This window comes from Diabrotica virgifera, chromosome 8 (assembly GCF_917563875.1).
Source record: "Diabrotica virgifera virgifera chromosome 8, PGI_DIABVI_V3a".
Classification (NCBI taxonomy): domain Eukaryota; kingdom Metazoa; phylum Arthropoda; class Insecta; order Coleoptera; family Chrysomelidae; genus Diabrotica; species Diabrotica virgifera.
The window spans coordinates 175,376,709-175,397,951 of NC_065450.1; the positions used below are offsets into that span (position 1 = coordinate 175,376,709).

Below are 21,243 nucleotides of genomic sequence, written 5' to 3' on the forward strand. Positions count from 1 at the left end.
TCTCAGGATTCGAAAAAAATGAATCCCCATTTGAATAGCATTGCAGCCGAAAATACGTACCGATCCTCTTAACGTTTTGACGCCCAAGTCGAAATATTAATTAATTATTAATTCATCAATATTGGCAATATCATTTTAAAGTCTTCTACTTTAAAATGTTTAATACATGCCTGAATTGCCGATATAAATGAGTCAAATTAAATAAATTATTAGAAGAATTTTTTGCTAAGCAACAACATTTTTGTTTAATCTAGTATTATTTTGTATTTTGACAACGACACTCGACTTGGGTGTCGAAACGTCAATAAAATCATTTTTTTGGTAAAATTGTGGCTTATTTCCCATTGAAAATAATTGATTACTAAATTATGTTAAACAAACGTTTCTGTCTATTATTAGAGACGTACGACGGGGGAAAGTGAATGGTTGAGCCTTTCCAAATTCTACGCCACTGGCGAAATTGCTATTTTAGTTCAATTTTTGGATTCTCCAATACTTTCTATGAAAATAATATACTCTTAATTCGTAACGATAAAGTCATTAGTTTTCGAGATCTTTGAAGGTAAAAATGAAACGACACGGTTACTTTGATTGATGTATTGTGTCGCTTCATTTTTAATTTCAAATATCTCGAAAACGAATCATTTTATCGTTACGAATAAAGAGTATAAATATTATTTACATAACATGTATTTAAAAATAAAAAAATTACACTAAAATAGCAATTTCGTCAGTGGCGCAGAATTTGGGAAGGGTCAACCAGCCATTATCCCCTGTCGTACGCCTCTGGTAGTAGCTAGAAGTGTTTATATATCTTAATTTAGTAGGGTGTACAGTACCGACACTTTGTGCCAAGTATGATAAGGATACGCCAAATAGTTTTAAAGTACTGGGTACAAATAATTTTTAAATTTTAATCATATGAATCATATTATCATAAATGAATTAAAATAACTGTGCCGTTTCATATTTAACTTCAAAAATCTCGAAAACTAATGACATTATCGTTACCAATGAGGAGTATATTATTTACGTAGAAAGTATTGGAGAATCTAAAAATGGCACTAAAATAGTAATTCCTCCAGTGGCATAGAATTTGAGAAGGGTCAACCATTCACTATCCCCTGTCGTACGCCTCTGGTAGGAGCTAGAAACGTTTGTTTATCATAATTTAGTAGGGTTTATAGTAGTCGCACTTTCTGCCAAGTATGAAAAGGATGCGTCGAATAGTTTTAAAATGCCGAGCAAAAATAGTTTTTAAATTTTTAGATAAAACACCCTGTAACTCAGTGAGGAACCATATTTTATTTAAGTGTTTTAGGTTAAATCTTCGTATTTTGTGCTAAGGTTTCTCACAAGAATCTACAGGTCGAGCAAGTCTCGTAAATTTCACGATTGCGAGCCACGCTTCACGCAACCGTGTTTGCGTACTTGTGTTTCGAGTTGCGTGGTCGTGCGGAGTTATATTTACCAAATTTAAATATAATCGTTTCTACTGATTCATAATAATATGTAGGTATACTATTCTCAATATGGCTACTGGGTGTAAAAGATAAATCTTATTCTATCTGTTCTTCATGAGTTTTAGATAATTTTAGTTGTATTTCTTTGTAATTTTGTGTTGTACAAAGATTAATTTAACATTTTCTCTGGAAGTATTAATTTAGAAAGATAATATGCTTCATTGGTGTTGTGTTTTGAAGTGTGAACTGCAAAGTAATTGTGATAAAGTCAAGATAAAGTTCACTTTTAAACTGAACTAAATAAGGTATCTGAGAGACAACAATGGTTAAATGCAATACAATGTACAGGTTTTACTAGCGAAATGAAAATTTTCCTGTCCTGTCTGCTGTAATCATTTTATATCTGGTAAGTTACAATTACAACAGTAACGATTTTTGAAGATGTTAACATTTTAATCTTATAGGAAAATAGGAAAACCAGCCGACTTAATCGATAATAACAATCTCCAGATTGGGTTCCTTCAATAAATATGGGCTATAAACACAATGAAATAAGTTCCCCAAAATCTAAAATGGAGTGGTATCAAAGGAGAATTAAAGGAAAAAATATTCATATTGAAATTATTTATAAGGCACTGGACTGTCTTAAATTCTACAATAATACTAGGTGGGTAAATGATTTTAGACATTTTTCATTAAGAGTAGATTAAGATTAAGTAGATTTTCATTCAGTAGATTTAAGACTTGTTTACACGGGTAGAGTAATGATGCAAGTACTTGATAGAGTAGAGTAACTCTACCTGTAAAAATGCTCAGCACAGTAGAATAGCTGGTAGAGTGTATAGTTGGAGTTAAAGAAGAGTGACTAGCAACCTATGGCAAAGTAACTACTCTATGACCACCACTACTGCCAAAATGTCTACTCGGCTGCACACTCTACCCATGGAACACGCTCAATTATGGCAGAATAGAGTAGGTAGGAGAGTACATGGGGGCGCTGTCATTCTGGCTGGAATTGTGTTTTGTGTAAATAGTGAAAATGAAGTTCACCGAAGATGAAACTTTAAAACTTGTAGAGCTATAATACGGCGAATACCAGTGTTTATGGAATGTAGTGTATACTACAGAAATAAAAGTTTGCAGCAAGCTGCGGAGGATGAAATCGTCGAAAGAATGGCAAAGGGGGCTTTGGAGTAAACGAGCTTAAGCAAAAAATTAAGAATTTAAGGTGCACTTATAATCAAGAGTGTTTAAAAATACAAAAATCGGTTTCACTATACTAGCATCAGTACTATACTTGTACTCTCCTCATGTGAATGGTATCAAGCCATTTTTGGTAGAGTACTACCGCTACTCTACTCTCCTCAAAACTCTACCCATGTAAACAAGTCTTTAGAAACAGTGGAAAATGAGGTAGCTAGTAGAGTAGTAGTAGAGTAAAATATACTGGTTTAGCAAATTACAATGTATTAAGTTAATACAGTAGCGATCAACAGGTAGCCAAAACGTGTTCCAAGATTGCCACTGTAATTTTGAATATTTTTTCGAGGTATTTGGCACACGTATTCGTAAAATAATAAAGAATGGCGGTACAGAGCCCAATTTGAAAAATATATTAATATGTGGAAATTACTCTGTAATTATACAATATTTAAAAAACGAGCCTGTACCGCCATTAAGAAGAACAAAAAAATACACTTTCTTCAAATAAACTTTTTTATCCGATGCCTAGATTTTGTGTAATTTTGGAACTATTAATGAAATAAAAAATTTTAGTAGTTCCAAAATAACACAAAATCGGATAAAAAAGTTGTATTTGAAGAAAGTGTATTTTTTTGTTCTTTTTAATGGCGGTACAAGCTCGTTTTTTTTATATTGTATTTAATTACAGAGTAATTTCCACATATTAATATATTTTTCAAATTGGGCTCTGTACCGCCATTCTTTATTATATTAAGAATATGTGTGCCAAATATCTCGAAAAAATATTCAAAATTACAGCCGCAATCTTGGAACACATTTTCGCTACCTGTTGATCGATACTGTTTCCTCTTAAGATAGTTTTAATAGTTATTTATGATATAAGTATTAAAAGTACAATTTTAAGACGCGCATGTGAAAGTTAACTTGAAAAAATAATTTTATTAATGTTTTGACTTCCACATCAGATGTCATTGTCAAAATACAAAATATTCATTATTATTAGGTTTATTCTAGCAAGCAGTCAAACTAGTCAAAAACCGTCAGCAAACAGTTGGTCAGTAAAAGAACATAATACAGTCGCCAGTGCGATCCCCTCTACTCGCGCTGGTCCACTATTCGCTGATGGTTTCAAACTGTTTGAAACTGATGCTAGAACAAACCTATTATTATTATGCATATCATTATCTGTAAATAATATTTCTTCTGATTGTTAATTGTAAAGGATAGAAAAATTACCATTTATTTTATTTTTTTTTAGAATCAGCTGAGAGAAGTGGTCTACAAAAAACCAGGAAGGAAACGGAATATGTGGCTACGAAAAGCAAAAGAAAGGTTTACAAAGCAAATGTGACACATTTTTTTGAAATATTTAGGAATATCAGTAAATTGCATTAAAAAAATGTATGAAAAGATTTTGTTCAATAAAAATGTTTATATTTATCAAGGATGTATTATTTGGTATGGCCACATATCGTCAGTGATGTAATAATACATCCTATCTGTTTTTCTTCATGAGTTTTGTAAGAGAGACTAAAAACTTGTCTTAGGGTCACCTCCTGTTTTCATATGATATTTTTTGACTTGTTTTGTAGTAAATTAAACTATCTATGAACTACAAAACAAGTCAAAACTTACATATGAACACAGGAGGTGACCTTAAAACATGTTTTTCCATCTCTCATACAAAACTCATGAAAAAACAGATAGGAGGTATTGTCACATCAGCAAGGATGTACAGTGATGAGTGCCCTAATAACCGGCAAAATATGGGCAACATATTTAGTTGTGAGATAAAAAGAAATGAAACTAGTCGAGCTGGGAAATTTAGCGAAATTAACCTTTAAATTTACGTTATATTGATCCCACCTTTACACATATCGGAGGAGTATGTCAACTAAAATTGTCACTGTGACAGTGGTAGTTTCCAAACTCGTCTGATACGTCTGAAGGTGGTACACAATCAATACAATCTAAATGTATAAGTTAATATCGCTAAATTTCCCAGCTCGGCTAGTTTCATGTCTTTTTATCTCACTACTTAATACATCTTTTGTGCTATTTTGCCGGTTATTAGAGCGCTCATCACTGTATTTCTGGTATATCCAGGGAATGTCTACAAAATATATTTTGAATGTCCAGAGAACATTCGTGGACATTCATGGAATGTTCCAATAAGACATTCAGGTAATGTTTAAAATGCTGACACAGGATTTTCCTGGGATGTTCAGGGAACATGTTTTCGGGGATATTCCAGGAATTTTTCAATGTCTGTGTACCTTCTATGGACCTATATGGAATATTTTGGTGTTATTACCGCCGCACTCCACTTGCGATTTGTAATCAGGAAGATTGAACACATTGTTTCAAAAGTCAATCCATTTGTGACTAAATAATCATGGATTGACTTCTATTTGAAAGAATGTGTTCAATCTTCACAACTACAAATCGCAAGTGGAGTCCGGCGCTTAGGGCTACTTCCTCTTTGGTATTATGTATTATACTACAGAAATCAGGAACTTTCCTTCTAAATATATGTATGCATCTTGGTCATCAAACATATTCTTCGAAACATTTTTTTAAGGGGTTACATAGGTCTTGTGGGTAAAAAAAGTGACTTTTTAAAAAAATTATATCTCGAAAACTAAAATTTATTTTTATTTATAATTGGAACATGTAAAAGTATAGTACTTAAGGTAGTCTCAAAAAAAGTTTCAGCCAAAAATATTCATTTTTGTAGAGTTTAAGTTTTTTTTGCGTTGGCAGCATAACTAAGTCCAGTCTCATCTGAAATCAAAAAGTTTCTTGTAGTTTATACCTCTGGCTAGAATATGAACGAAGGAATTAAAAAAAATGAAATTTGAAGATTTTACATAAGTTTAAACACATTTTTGACCCCAATTTTTCTCATTTTTAAAGTAGTTTTTTTTATAAAACAAAAATGACCTCATCTAATAAAAAATCCTTTGTTCATTCACTAGCCAGAGGTATAAACTACAAGAAACTTTGATTTCAGATGAGACTGGACTTGTTATGCTGCTCACCGCAAAAAAGGGCTGTTGTCGAAAAATTGCAGTAAACTCTACAAAAATGAATATTTTTGGCTGAAATTTTTTTGAGAGTACTATACTTTTACATGTTTCAATTATAAATAAAAATAATTTTTAGTTTCCAAGATATAATTTTTTTAAAAAGTCACTTTTTTACCTGCAAGACAACAACTTGTTGATTTCAAATTGTAACAGTTGTTTTGCAAAGTATGCTGCCCTCTTGTATTTTCTGTGTTATCTTCATCATACAATTACTTCATCTAAAAATTTTCTGCGAAAAAAAAAATAAACCAAAAGTTTAACCACCTTCACACCACAGAATCAAGTTACACAAATTTTCAAACACCTCACCTGACACAGCGTCTCAAGTACGATTGCGCGAATTGGTAAATATAACTCCGCACGACCACGCAACACGCAACTCGAAACACAAGTACGCAAACACGGTTGCGTGAAGCGTGGCTCGCAATCGTGAAATTTACGAGACTTGCTCGACCTGTAGATTCTTGTAGGTTTCTCCAGTAACTATATAGACAATTATTAATGAAACACCCTGTATACATACTTGTATACAAAAATTAGTCCAGTAAAGAGGTTCAGTACATATACAAGAAACGGTATGAAATATATATCTTAAAGTCCAGTTCAAGTTTAAAGACCTTTAATAAATTGAAGTACAAATTACCTGTTAGAGTATGTACAAGACTTCCATCATGTAGAGACCAAATATTCACGACTCCAACAAGCCCTTCTAGACAACCACTTGCGAGCAACAAACCGGTTTTATCTATGCTTAGACTAGAGACACTGTTGTTAGGATGGCCTTGAGCGTTCATGACTAGAACAGGAACTTTGTTATGTTTGTTTTCTTCGTTTGGCAACTTCCAGACGTTCACGGTACCATAATCAGTACCAATAGCTATAAGCAAAGGCGTCGGGCCTTCGCCGACCAGAGGAGACCAAAGCAGACTAGTAGGTTTATGAGAAACAATTAACATATGTAAAAGAACAAGTTTGTCGTTTGATAGTTTCCATATTTTACAGGTGTTGTCCGGAGAAATGGAAGCGAGAAGAATTCCTCTGGGATCCCATTTTATATTATTGATGCCAGTCTCGTGGGCTTTGCAAGCGACTATATGAGATTCTTTTTCGATCCAACCTAGCTTTATTGTTCCATCAAGGTAAGCAACTGCAAATGGTCCGTCTTCTTGATGCCAGTCAATGTGGCCAACAGCTAAAACAAAATGAACAACTATTAAAAGGATAAAAACGAAAATTAAGACTATAAATTGCTGTAATATTTATCCAAGAATCTGTTATATGGAAAACAACGTAATCTTTATAATCAACTATTTTCAATGGGAAATAAGCCACAATTTTACCAAATAAATGATTTTATTAACGTTTCGACGCCCAAGTCGGGTGTCGTTGTCAAAATACAAAATAATACTAAATTAAACAAAAATTTTGTTGCTTAGTAAAAAATTCTTCTAATAATTTATTTAATCTGACTCATTTATATCGGCAATTCAGACATATATTATACATTTTAAAGTAGAAGACTTTAAAATGATATTGCTAATATTGATGAGTTGTGCTCCTGGGAAGACTTTACTAAAAGATAGTTCATTCGATTACATGAAATCAACCCCAACTCAAGAATATCCGCCACAAAAAATCATAGCATGTGCTCTGTCTTTAAAAAGACAACCAAATGCAACGGTGGCAGTAAAATTCTCGCGCTAGAGACTCCATAGTAAATCACCAGGAACGCAACTCATCAATATTGGCAATATCATTTTAAAGTCTTCTACTTTAAAATGTATAATACATGTCTGAATTGCCAATATAAATGAGTCAGATTAAATAAATTATTGGAAGAATTTTTTACTAAGCAACAACATTTTTGTTTAATTTAGTATTATTTTGTATTTTGACAACGACACCCGACTTGGGCGTCAAAACGTTAATAAAACCATTGCTTTGGTAAAATTGTGGCTTATTTCCCATTGAAAATAGTTGATTAATAGTTGATTATAAAAATGCCACAAGGAAATAGCTTCAGAACAACAATGTAATCTTTTTACGGTTAAGTTTAGAAACGGTTAACTTTAGAAAAAAAATGGTATAGGACTTTTTTGTTCTAAATTGTGTGTTCTCTCCATACCTTAAATTAACGCACTATTTTCCGGGACACCCTCTGTATATTATCTTTCAGCCCCTTTCCGATTTTTCGATCACAGAGTACCCCCATTCATTCTCTTCCAGTTAAACCAACCAGCCTATATCTGTGGAGAATTTCTCGATCTAATGTCCTATTTCTTGTTATGTAGGAGCCAAGGTATTTAAATTCTCCTACTCATTCATATTTTTTTCCCAAGAAATTTAATGTCCCCAACCATTACTGTTCCTTACAACCACATATACTCCGTTTTCAACCTGCTAAACTGAATTCCTCCCTCTTAAATAGCCCTTCTTCAACCCTCCAACATTTCTTTACTTTCCTCCGATTTACACGATATCATCTGCAAAAAGCTTTGACCAAGGAGCACCCTCCTTTACCTTCTCTGTCAATACATACATGCATAACAAGATTAAACAGGTAGGGACTCGGTGAAGAGCATTGATGAAAACAAACCGTCACTGGAAAACTTTCGTTCAATCTTCACTAGCCTTGCGTGTTCTTCTCCTATAGATGTCTTCTTCCTTCACCTTCGTTCTACAGTTCTCTTCCAAATTTTCATACATTTTCTCAAATTATAATTAGTAAACGTGAATCAACAACACACCAGATATTTGTGCTAAGCTAAGGCAAATACTGGAAAAAACGAATGGATTCAATACCGACACATACCATCTTTTCGTAGATTTTAAATCGGCCTATGATAGTGTCCTAAGAAATAAATTGTATGAAGCCATGGATAAATTCCACATCCCCGATAAACTGATAAGATTGGTTAAGGCTACAATGCGTAAAGTTGTTTGCAAAGTCGAAATACAGGGCGAACAATCACAGGCGTTTGAAACGCATGTTGGGCTGAGACAGGGAGATGCGCTGGTGTGTCTCCTTTTCAACATAGCTCTGGAAAAGGCGGTCAGGGATAGACAACAGAGGAAATATTTTTAATAAATCATCCCAAATTTTGACAACAGAGGAAATATTTTTAATAAATCATCCCAAATTTTTTCATATGCAGATGATATGGACCTAGTTGCCCACAAGACATGCAAGCTAGAAGAAATGTATACCACCTTCTCAAATGCCTCAAAAAATATGGGCCTGCAAATAAATGAGGAGAAAACTACGATGATGGCATCAACACACACCCAAGAATAGAGCCAGAAACATCGGTCACCAATTCACGGTTGATAACTTTACCTTTGAAGTGGTGGACAAATTCACATAGGCTTCATGGTCACCAAGGAGAACATCATGACGGAAGAAATCAAGCGAAGGATAATCCTAGCAAACAAATGCTATTTCAGACTGAGTGGACATATGAGAACCAGAAACTTTTATCCAAAAAACAAAAATAACCATATACAAAACACTTATACAACAAGTGTTGACATACGGATCGGAGACATGGACCATCTCCAAGGCAGATGAAAACCTTCTGCTTATATTTGAACGAAGGATCCTGAGAGGAATATTCGATGGCATCTGTGAAAAGGGTGTTTGGAGGACGAGATACAACTACGAGATATACTACAGATATAAACATATATTTGGTGGTAAAGACGTAGTACCTCTTATAAAAATATGAAGACTAAGATGGGCAGGACATCTAGCAAGATCACAGCAGAACAACCCTCCTAGAAGAATCCTTATGTCACAACCTGTGGGAAGTAGAAATAGGGGTAGGCCAAACCTCAGATGGAAGGATGGTGTAGATGAGGATGGTAGAAAAATAGGAGCAGCAAACTGGCAACAGTTGGCAATGGATAGAACTGATTGGCGTAATAGACTTGGGAAGGTAGAAGGTAGACGTAATAGTTTCTTTTATGGGGCTGTAGCACCATCGATGATGATGAATCATGAATTATTGATTTCTATTAGGTTACTAAGGAGATTGACTATGTTTTTGTATTTACCGATTTCTAAAGCTTCTGTCTAGTTAATTATGATTTTCCTACAGTAACACAGAATATAAAGACAGAGTATAAATTCACATTTAAAAGCTTTTTTCAAACAAAATCAATATTCATTAATATAAATATGCTATAGAGTAGCATGGAAAAATTAAGTTCTTACCTACGGGCATCGAAAAGTTTTGAAGTTCTTCCACCTGCTTATTACCCTCAGTTACTGTAATCAGAGACACTGAACCGTGAAGTTTTCCAACTAATAGATAATCCTTATCCTGTATATGCTTTCCTTTATTTTTGGGCCATTTCATTTGAAGTATAAAATCTTTTTGATCATCAATGAACCAATCGCTATAGCTATTAGTGTTTTCGGACTTTTTCAAAGGCCAAATATTGATGATATTGTTAAGAGCAGCTGCAATATATAAGCCCGTTGGCGACCATTCCAGATGACCAATTAGATGACCTAGTAACTCATTTCCGAAAACATCTGTAGACATATGAAATACTAGAGTAGAATCGAGGACTGGTGTCTTTTTAGGTTCAACTGTCCATAACCTGACGGTTCCGTCGTAACCACATGAAGCCAGTAGCTGTCCTTGTTCATGCCAAGCAAGACATGATACTCTGTTTTCGTGTGCTTCCATATACACCGAAGTTTGATTGGGCATGAAACCAGATAAGTCAGCGTAATTTACTTGATTAGAATTACTTCCACTCATCATTTGAATTTTGGTGGCAAGACACTGAAACAATATTATTATTACATATATAACAATTACTTAGGAAATAATGTAGAGTGTAGGCCTAAAATGGATGAAAAAATATTCACATATTATAAAATAATTCACTACATAATAAACAAAAAGTGTAAATAGACCAGGGCGCATCTGTACATTTGGATGTTGAGAGGTGACTCATATTTTTTTGCAGAAATAGACTGAAAATAACTCATAATATTTAGTTATCCTCCCACTGAAAAAGGTCCGGAACATTGTTTAAATAATCAAAATGTCAAAAAATTCAGGAAAAATTCGATTTTTTTCTTGGTTTTTTGATTATAACTTTAAAAGTATTCATTTTCGAGAAAAGTTGCACCCACATAAAAGTTGCGTAATTAAATTTCCTATAATATAGGATTAACTGTAAATTTTAAAAATTGTCACCCTTGTTGCAAAATAGCAATCATTTCGAAAAAACCATAAAAAAACAAAAAACATAAACATAAAGTATTTGCAAACAAGTCCAATTTAAGTGATTTTTTTAGTATGTTATAGCCTTATTCTTTAACAATATCGCTATAATAATATTGTTGGTAGACAGGTAAATTGTCATTGTATACCGGATGTAACAATCATAGTTCTTAGGCCCCCATATAAAATTATTATTTATGACCACACCGTTGAAACTTTTTGTGGTTGTTATTTGGGTTTAGTCGGACAAATTTGGAGCTTAGCGCAACATGGCAGTGGGGCGTTTGTCTGTCAAGCGGCCACGAAGTTGTCAATTTTATGCAAGAAAAAAATTTATAACCACATTGGTGATTTTATTTTAATCAATGGTTTTTATCATATAAACAGCGAAAACAATTTTGTCGGACAAAAATATTGGGGCATATGACGCGTCGGACACGCTAAATATGTCAAATTTATGAAAATAATAAATTTATTACCACATGGATAATTTTAACGGTATCTATCATAAAACCTTTTTACAATAATGTGGTAACCTTGTCGGACAATTTTCACGGGGCATATGCGCAGTCGGATGCGCCGAAGATGTCAATTTCCTGGAATTTTTTTATTTATTACCACAGATGCCATTTTTATTTTGTACTGTTCTTTTACATGTGTAATGCATATTGGATCACTTGTCGGACAAAAATAATGGGGCGTTTACCGAGATACAGGGTGTCAAAATTAAACTTTTTTTTTATTTATTATTGGATATTTATTGACAGGTATGAGATATTAACATGAAATTTGGTATGTGGGGGTTTTTTGGGTCGAGAAAACTAAATTCCCTACCAAAAATTATGCATTGCCCAGAGTGCGCCACATACGCCTTTCAGCTCTCATTTATTACGTTCAATTTTTTTTATTCCTCACTCTGTATAATATTGACATTAAAATTTTTATTCTCCTATTAGTTTTACTTAAAAAAGATATACTTCTTTCATCTTCCGAAACTCAACCGTTTTCGAGATAAACGCATTTAAAATCTGCGATACACCATCATTTTTAGCAAAATATCATTGTAGTTACACCCGAAAAATAACTTAAAACCATAAAATTATCCAAATATGTATCGAAAATTTCTTCAAGTGGAATTTGCGATGCAATGACATAAATTTGAGAACTGGCACAATTATTATGGTATTAAGTTATTTTTCGGGTGTAACTACAATGTTATGCTAAAAATGATGGTGTATCGCAGATTTAAAATGCGTTTATCTCGAAAACAGTTGAGTTTAGGGAGATGAAAAAGTTTACCTTTTTTAAGTAAAACTAATAGGAGAATAAAAATTTTAATGTCAAAATTATACAGAGTGAGGGATAAAAAAAATTGAACGTAATAAATGAGTGCTGAAAGGCGTATGTGGTGCCCTCTGGGCAATACATAATTTTTGGTAGGGAATTTAGTTTTCTCGACCCAAAAAACCCCCACATACCAAATTTCATGTTGTTATCCCATACCTGTCAGGAAATATTCAATAATAAATAAAAAAAAAGTTTAACTTTGACATCCTGTATCTCGGTTATTATAAACTTTGTACCAAGGTAAGTTAGCTTAAATCGGTCTATTTTAACCTCAGGAACCTGAGGTTAAGCTATGGCCCATTCTTTACCAAACACCGTGTATATTAATTAAATGTATGAAGTTGAATGTATTGTTTCTCGATTCCACATTAAGATAAATGGTCGCCTTTCTATGATTATCTCTCAAATGATCTAGTGTCCATTGAATGTACACTAGAGTTTTTTTTTCTATTCGAAATAGAATAAAAAATTATTTTAATGGCCGGTAAATGAACTCGGATTGCTCTATTAAATTTAGCGTCGCAAGCACTACAACTACATAAACCATTTCGGCGATAATGGTCAAATGGATTACACTTTTGGAACTAGATACCTTCTAATCGGTATAACCGATTTTGATCACTAAATATGAGAAGTAGTGTCGGATGCATCCAAGGTCAAGTATGATAACTGAAGGTATTATAGGAACTATTGAGCTTGAAAAACCGTTTTTCCCATAGGAAATAGATTTGATCACATTTATGAAGGTTATAACTTAAAAATTCGAATCTTTCGTGATATGAGGTATACACCGTTAGACGCGTCTAGAGTCCTCCTCAGTTATTGGCGCAATTCGTAGGTTGAAATTTTGAGTAATTGTCCAAAAACCAAAATTTTCCAAGTTTAGTTTTTCAGTTTTTCAGCTGTACTGAACCGTGTGTATCTCTGATCCTAACCACTTAGGCACTATTTGAAAGCTTAACTCAAAGCTATTAATTTGGTGTATTTGCGGTTTTCCTGTCTCTCCTTGAACCTAAGATATGTATGTACCCCCAAAAAATATGCCGTTTTGTACCTACCAAGTCCTATAGCTGGCTTAAGGGTGGTCGAAAGTCACAAGCTACACCGGTTCTGAATCGGCCCTGACCCCATCTTAAAACATAGAAAAAAAAATTCAGATCGGTGTAACTTTTCCACAAACATACACACATACAAAACATTTTTCCCTTTTTAAATAGAAATTGAATAAAATTTCTGAGATCGGTAACTTTTGAATGGTATAACCAATTTTCAAAATTAAACATGCGTTGGAAAGGTTATGATCAGTACTATAAGAAGCCGTAAAGGTCGGACTTAAATTTTCGAAATTTTTGGGTGTTTTGGGGACGAGAACGAAAAGCAGACCCTAAATGGGAAGGGCCGTAAAATCCACACCCTTGGACCAAAATGGATGGTTGACATTTGGATGGGCGAGTCTTTCCCTATACTTTAAGATTGGATTTGGCCCAATTTTTTTAATTCAGTCACATTTAGAAAATAGAAAATTTCTTGTACATATATATAGTGTCACAAGTAAGGGAACAGAAAAGATGGAAGGATGATGTTGAAACCGATCTATCTAGGATTGGGGTACAACAATGGCAAATCGAAGCGCAAGATCGCAGACGATGGAGGGCCATAGTGGATGCGGCGAAGACTCACCCAGAGTTGTAAAGCCAGTCAAGAAGAAGAAGTACGGGAACAGCCGTTCTCTGGGATATAAAAAAATAATAAGCATCAAGGAGGCCAAAGCGAACTATAAACAATATTTCTCGGTTAGCTCTACATAGATCAAACTGAAAATTTGTAGAAATACTCCTTATAATATAAGGGCGTAACGTAGAGAACTTTCCAAAATTTTCGAAAAATTTTCCGAAATTTTCCATTTTGTCGGATTTTTTTTAACTTCGAAAAAAAAACTACAGAACGATGTTTGTCATTGTTCGAAGAGTATGTACACAAACTTTCAGATAACAATTTTTCCTAAATTTTCCCTATTGTCGGAAATTTTTTTTGGAATATTTTGGGTACAACTCTACGTCATGCCCTTTTAAGTGTTGTACTTAGTGTGTGTACCAATTTTCAGCTTAATCGATTCTAAAATAACCGAGAAAAACTGTTTTAAATTTTTTTTGACAATACCTCTTCGTCGATAACCTAAAAGAATTAAGCTTTCTATTCGTTTGCCCCAACATTTTTGTCAGACAATTTCATTTTTTGTTTAAGAATATAATTACTTGTAACTTACTGCTTTTGTCCGAAAAATGGTTCTAAAGATAAGGGATGCATGAACCCAGAATAGTTTAAAAGTATAGTTTATTAATAAAAATTAAATTTTTTGTCCGACTTTCGATTTGCTCCAATATTTTTGTAGGACACTTAGATTTTTTGATATAGAATGTAACTACTTATAACCTGATATTTGTGTTGGAATTTTAAATTCGAGAATAAACAAATAAAAAACGATGTTTGTCATTGTTCAAGGAGTATGTACACAAATTTTCAGATCATAATGTTTCCAAAATTTTCCCTCCTGTCGGAATTTTTTTTTTAATTTCGGGTACAACTCTACGTCACGCCCATTTAAATGTTGTGCTTAGAGTGTGTACCAATTTTCAGCTAAATCGATTCAAAAATAACGAGGAAACCTGATTTAAAATTTTTTTTGACAATACCTCCTCGTCGATAGCATAAAAGAATTAAGTTTTCTGTTCGTTTGCCTTAACATTTTTGTCAGACAATTACATTTTTTGTTTAAGAATATAATTATTTGTAACATACTACCTTTGTCGGAAAAATGGTTGTAAAGATAAGGGATGAACGAACCCAGCATATTTTAAAAGTATAGTTTATTAATAAAAATTAAACTTTTGTCCGACATTGGATTTGCCCCAATATTTTTGTTGGACTCTTAGATTTTTGGATTTAGCATAAAACTACTTATAACCTGATACTTGTGTCGAATTTTTTTTAATTCTAAAAAAACTACGGAAGGACATTTGGTGTTGTTCAAGGAGTATGTACACAAATTATCAGATCACAATTTTTCTAAAATTTTCCCTATTGTCGGAAAATTTTTTAAGAAAATTTTGGGTACAGGTCTTCGTCATACCTTTTTAAATGTTTTACTTAGCATGTGTACCTTCAGCTACATGGATTCAAAAATAACCGAGAAAAACTGTTTTAATTTTTTTTTTGATAATACCTCCTTGTCGGTAGCCTAAAAGATTAAGTTTTCTGTTGGTTTGCCCCAACATTTTTGTCAGACAATTACATTTTTTGCTTAAGAATATAATTACTTGTAACTTACTACATTTGTCGGAAAAATGGTTGTAAAAATAAGGTATGTACGAACCCAGCATTATTTAAAAGTATAGTTTACCAATAAAAATTAAATTTTTTGTCCGACTTTGGATTTGCTCCAATATTTTTGTCGGACACTTATATTTTTTGATTTAGAATATAACTACTTATAACCTAATACTTGTGTCGGAAACGTTTTTTTTAATTCGAGAAAAAAAACTATAGAATGACGTTTGTCGTTTGTTCAAGGAGTATGTACATAAATTATCAGATCACGATTTTTCTCAAATTTTCCCTCTTGTCGGACAATTTTTTGGGAAAATTTTGGATACAGATCTACGTCATACCCTATTAAATGTTTTACTTAGTGTGTGTTCCAATTTTCAACTAGATCGATTCAAAAATAACCGAGAAAAACTGTTTCAAAATTTTTTTTGATAACACCTCCTCGCCGTTAGCCTAAAAGAATTAAGTTTTCTGTTCGTTTGCCCCAACATTTTTGTCAGACAATTACATTTTACTACTTTTGTCGGAAAAATGGTTGTAAAGATAAGGGATGTACGAACCCAGCATAGTTTATAAGTATAGTTTTCCAATAAAAATTAAATTTTTTGTCCGACTGTCGATTTGCCCCAATATTTTTGTCCGACACTTTGATTTTTTGATTAAGAATATAATTACTTATAACCTACTAATTTTGTCGGAAAAATGGTAATAAATAAAAAAATTTCAGGAAATTGACATCTTTGGCGCATCCGACTGCGCATATGCCCCGTGAAAATTGTCCGACAAGGTTACTACATTATTGGAAAAAGGTTTTATGGTAGATTCAGTTAAAATTATCCATGTGGTAATAAATTTATTTTTTTCATAAATTTGACATATTTAGCGTGTCCGACGCGTCATATGCCCCAATATTTTTGTCCGACAAAATTGTTTTCGCTGTTTATATGATAAAAACCATTGATTAAAATAAAATGACCGATGTGGTTATAAATTTTTTTTTCTTGCATAAAATTGACAACTTCGTCACCGCTTGACAGACAAACGCCCCACTACCATAATGCGCCAAGCTCCAAATTTGTCCGACTCCACCCAAATAACAAGTACAGAAAGTTTCAACGGTGTGGTCATAAATAATAATTTTATATGTGGGCCCAAGGCCTATCATACTGTGTTTATAACTCAAAGTTCGGAACAACCTGTGAAATGCTTTAGCATAGATAAAATATTAAAATTAAAACTCGATTGTATCCTTAGGCTTTCTTAACATTTTCTTTTTTGATTTATTTGTTTATGTTGGATAACAAAAAAGTTAGGCACGTTAACAACTAACCATGTTCTTCATCAATACAGGGTGTTTCTAAATAAGTGCGACAAACTTTAAAGGGTAATTCTGCATGAAAAAATAATGACAGTTTGTTTCATAAACATATGTCCGCAAATGCTTCGTTTCCGAGAGATACGGGATGTTGAAGTTTTTCTTACAAACTGATGATTTATTTATTGCTCTAAAACCCGTAGAGATATGAATTTTACTTCAAAAAATCTGAAAAAAATTCAAGAAGTTGTATCTTTTGAATACAAAACAACCTAATTTTTTTCAGATTTTTGTAATAAAAAATGAGCCCAGGAAAAATTTTTGAAATTTTCAAAAAAATTTTAGGTTAGGATAATATGATTTGGCCAACTTTTAAATAGTATTTTTTTGTGTACTTTTTGCCGTTCTTTTAAATGGCGGAGGCAGAATTTTTAATATCTGAGCGGAAAGAATAAAAAAATCGAAAAAACCGTTTTTGGCTGTCTCGAGATGCATCTCGGGACAGCCAATTTTAGGATTTAGGATCCTGACTACAACAATTGAAAAAAAAAAACTAAAATTGTGAATTTTGTCATAAAATTTGCTATGTGGGGTTATAATAATATTTGGAACAACTTTTCCAAATAATTTTTATCGATATCTGTAACGCGAAGCAAATCGAATCGCATATCGAAAATTTACCCTGTTTGTGGATTCGCAGTAGGCCGCGTTTAAATTTTAAAGTTCAGTTGACTATTTTAAAAATTGTGAAGCATCAACCTGTATGACTGTGCAAAATTTCAAATCTGTATATATTTTGATAGCCGAAATATAGGGGTGTCTTCATCTTAAATGCGACACACTGTATCTTATCAATTCGATAATTTATTGCAATATAGTCGTATTTTTTATAGATTCAAAATATACAATGAGAATACTGACTAATTCACTAATTTAATCATAAAAAGTTTAAATTGATTGCATTGAAATATTGAACCAATTCATGCGTATTAATATAATATTATAATAATTATTATAATTTTATAATAAAAGAGTTGAGTTTTATGTATAAAAACCCTCAAGTATCTCGGAAACGACTTGCACGTTTTTCATAGGTTTTGGTGGGTAGGGGTTTTCTAATGCAGCCCATATTACAGTGATAATTACATTGTTGTCAGATTTTCCATTTTTCTGGAAATCTAATGAACTTTCTTATTTCAAATAAAAGACCCTGTATATTTTTTGCGTTTCGAAGTCCTTAAGATATACTGATTATTTTTTGTGTGATATTCTCTATACCTAAATGCCATAGTTTCGGAGTTATTGCTACATTTATTTAAAAAAAAATAAAGAAATTAAAAAAATCAATTTTTTCGGCCCGTGTAGACATTATCTTACGTTCTTTGGATCATTGGGAACAAAAAAAGGTCTTTTGTAATTTTTCTCTAAAGTTAATCGTTGTCGAGTTATAAACAATTTAAAACTGAAAAAAATCGAATAAAGACGATTTTCAAGGTTCAAAAACAAAAATAAAATACATTATTTTTAAAACTGCGGAGTACCCAAAACCCTTCTTCCAGGGGCTCGCTATAAAAATTTTTGGCACGTTTTATTCTAAAACATTGCTTTTTAATAAATGTTAATGAAGCGCATATGAGAGGACGGGCGATCGGGCTGCGTTAACAACTAAAAAACAATATTTTAGAATGAAGCAAGCTCAAATTACTTATTGGTAACTGATAAAATAAGGCTTTAGCTTGAATTTCTATACTTAGCAGTTTCAAAAATAATATTTTGATTTGTGTTTTTTAACCTTGAAAATCGTAATTATTCGAATTCTTTTCAATTTTAAATTATTTATAACACGAAAACGATTAACTTTATAGAAAAATTACAAAAGAACTTTTTTGTTCCCAATGGTCCAAAGAACGTAAAATAATGTCTACGCAGGCCGAAAAAATTGATTTTTATAATTTTTTGTTTAAAAAGTTTTTTTAAATAAATGTAGCAATAACTCCGAAATTATGGCCTTAAGGTATAGGGAATATAACATGGAAAATAAACAGTATTTCTTAAGGACTTCAAAACGCAAAAAATATACAGGGTGTTCCATTTGAAATAAGAAAGTTAATTAGATTTTCAGAAAAACGGAAGATCTGACAACAATGTAAGTATTACTATAATATCGGCCACATTAGAAAACCCCAACCCACCACAATCCACAAAAATCGTGCAAGCCATTTCCGAGATAATTGAGGGTTTCCATACATAAAACTCTGTATAATATTATATTATATTATTACACATAATTATATACACATTATTATTAATACATATTAATTATTAATAGACATTAATAATTGAAGGGGTGAGTGGATGAAGGGAGTAAGTAACAAAAGTAAGTTTTTGAGAAATTTAACTCCAAAGTTTTATTGCTGGAACTTTTTTATTAATCGATTTTTTAAACCGATTTTTTTTATTCTCACAGGTAGGATATGTATAAATTTTATTGTAAAAACAAAAATCCCCCCGATTTTTAAAAACTTATTTGAAAAATATATATTTGTACTTACCTCTTTTATCCAAAAACTTTTTTGTGTTAGAAATTATGTCTATGCCAAAATGAAGGGGGTATGTGGACTTACCTCCTTTATCTAGGATAATTATTTGCATTTTCTTTTGAATAAGCGCTATAATCAGGAAAAAAATAACATGGATGTCAAGTAAACACTTATATTTTTGGTTTTACAAAGGAATGACAAACACTGAATTTCTAAGCAGTTTTTGAATCAGTCTAAGGATATCGTACCAACTTCTTAAAATTTTTGTTGCTCTATGATGGCTTCATAATACCACTTATCCCTTTCTGGAATGAAGCAAAGCTGTTCTTTTAGATTGTCTACCTTTTCTTTGCTTAAGGATCCAGTATTTTGGATATGTCTTGGAATGTTGAATTCTTCAGTTAGAAGGGATGGGAAATTTTTCTGCTTGAGGATACGTACCATTTTGAAAGGTGTGTAGTAATCGTAAGACTCCTTGAAAAGGTATGATCCAAAGATATCTACGCGAATCCACTTGATTCCAGTTTTGAAATTAACCTTTTCATTAAGAAGATCTTTTTTTCTGTTCATTAGTTTCATGGTTTTCATAATATTTTCCGTGTCTCTAAAGTGATGTTGCATGTCTATCACCATATTTTTCTTGGTTGAAGAAACAATCACATCACGATATTCATCAGGGATGTAAATGTTTTGATGTTTCTTTAGTCGTTTCTCAATACGTCCAAATGCTCTATCCGAGTCTAAGTACGAGTGTCCTACCTCTGGAAACTTGTGCTCAATCGTTTTGAAGATGCCTTTGCCCACAAGATACTGAAACAAACATACCATCAAAAAATTTTTATTTTGCCCGGCACACGAGTCCGTCCACAAAATTAGATGATCTTTTCCTTTGAAGGCTGGATCCACTTCGATTGTTCGTAGAAAACAACTAAAAATTCTCGAGCTACCTCTGGAAGCTTGATTTTCCGTCCATGTGCAGAAAACAGTTTTTCCACATTTTTGGTTATTATGTGGATTCCTAAGTTGTAAAAACACATTTGTCTAAGATAAAAGGCTTTCGAGGTACTAAGCCTAGGTAGGGGCATAGTTTGCTGTAGATCCAATGTTACATACACAGTGTTCTCTGATTTGATAGCAGATTCTCTATCTGCTTTTTGAGATTCAAACGCTGATTTGTAATTTTCAGCGTGCCAGATTACTTTTGCCAGAATCGCATGTGCTACATGTATCGCTTTTGGGATAACCAAAAGACAGATTAAATTCATTATTAAAAATGAATCGGTATGTAGCCTCTTTTATTTGAAATTTTTCATTTCTTCCGTCAGTTCGGCATTTGTCTAGGTGAAGTTTATGCATTCTAGGGATCGAAAGTTGCGGTGAAAGATATTTTTTGTGAATATTACAATGCCTGGAGTAGTGCGACTCTTCTGCTGGGAAACTGGAAATATGCTCAATGACGTAAGCAGCAACTTCAGCAGGGGTCTTGTTAGGTCTGACTGCGTGTTTTCCCCTTCTGTCCGGTTCAGGAGCATTTTTCCCTGATTTTATTGAAGTTTGGATCAGGTCAACCTTTTTCAAGCTGATTGCAAACAAGGAAATGAAAGCCCGTTTGCATACGGTAGTTTGCCGGCCACTACAAGTTACATTGTATTGGTAGGTGGCAGTTTTATGCTTTAATGCTCCAGTGGTGCTTCTTTCTCATTGGTTCCTTTTTTTTAA

The 21,243-nt window shown here is 32.9% G+C and overlaps 1 protein-coding gene and 1 long non-coding RNA gene across 5 annotated transcripts in view; one reads left to right on the forward strand and one right to left on the reverse strand.

Annotated features, from left to right (window-relative positions):
• The window catches only part of LOC114328931 (probable E3 ubiquitin-protein ligase HERC1), a 240,144-nt gene that overhangs the window by 44,928 nt on the left and 173,973 nt on the right, over positions 1–21,243 (reverse strand). For all 3 annotated transcript variants that reach the window (XM_050659505.1, XM_050659504.1, XM_050659503.1), the window contains 2 exons: positions 9,969–10,548; positions 6,399–6,947 (listed from right to left, as the gene is read on the reverse strand). In XM_050659505.1, coding sequence (XP_050515462.1) covers positions 6,399–6,947; positions 9,969–10,548 — 1,129 coding nt within the window. The remainder of the gene's footprint in view (positions 1–6,398; positions 6,948–9,968; positions 10,549–21,243) is intronic.
• LOC126890512 (uncharacterized) lies at positions 1,527–4,106 on the forward strand. Of its 2 annotated transcripts, none has more exons than XR_007700343.1 (3): positions 1,527–1,869; positions 1,928–2,130; positions 3,925–4,106. It is a non-coding gene; the product is annotated as an uncharacterized LOC126890512 (long non-coding RNA). The 2 variants fall into 2 exon arrangements; XR_007700342.1 differs by having other exon boundaries at positions 1,528–1,869; positions 1,936–2,130.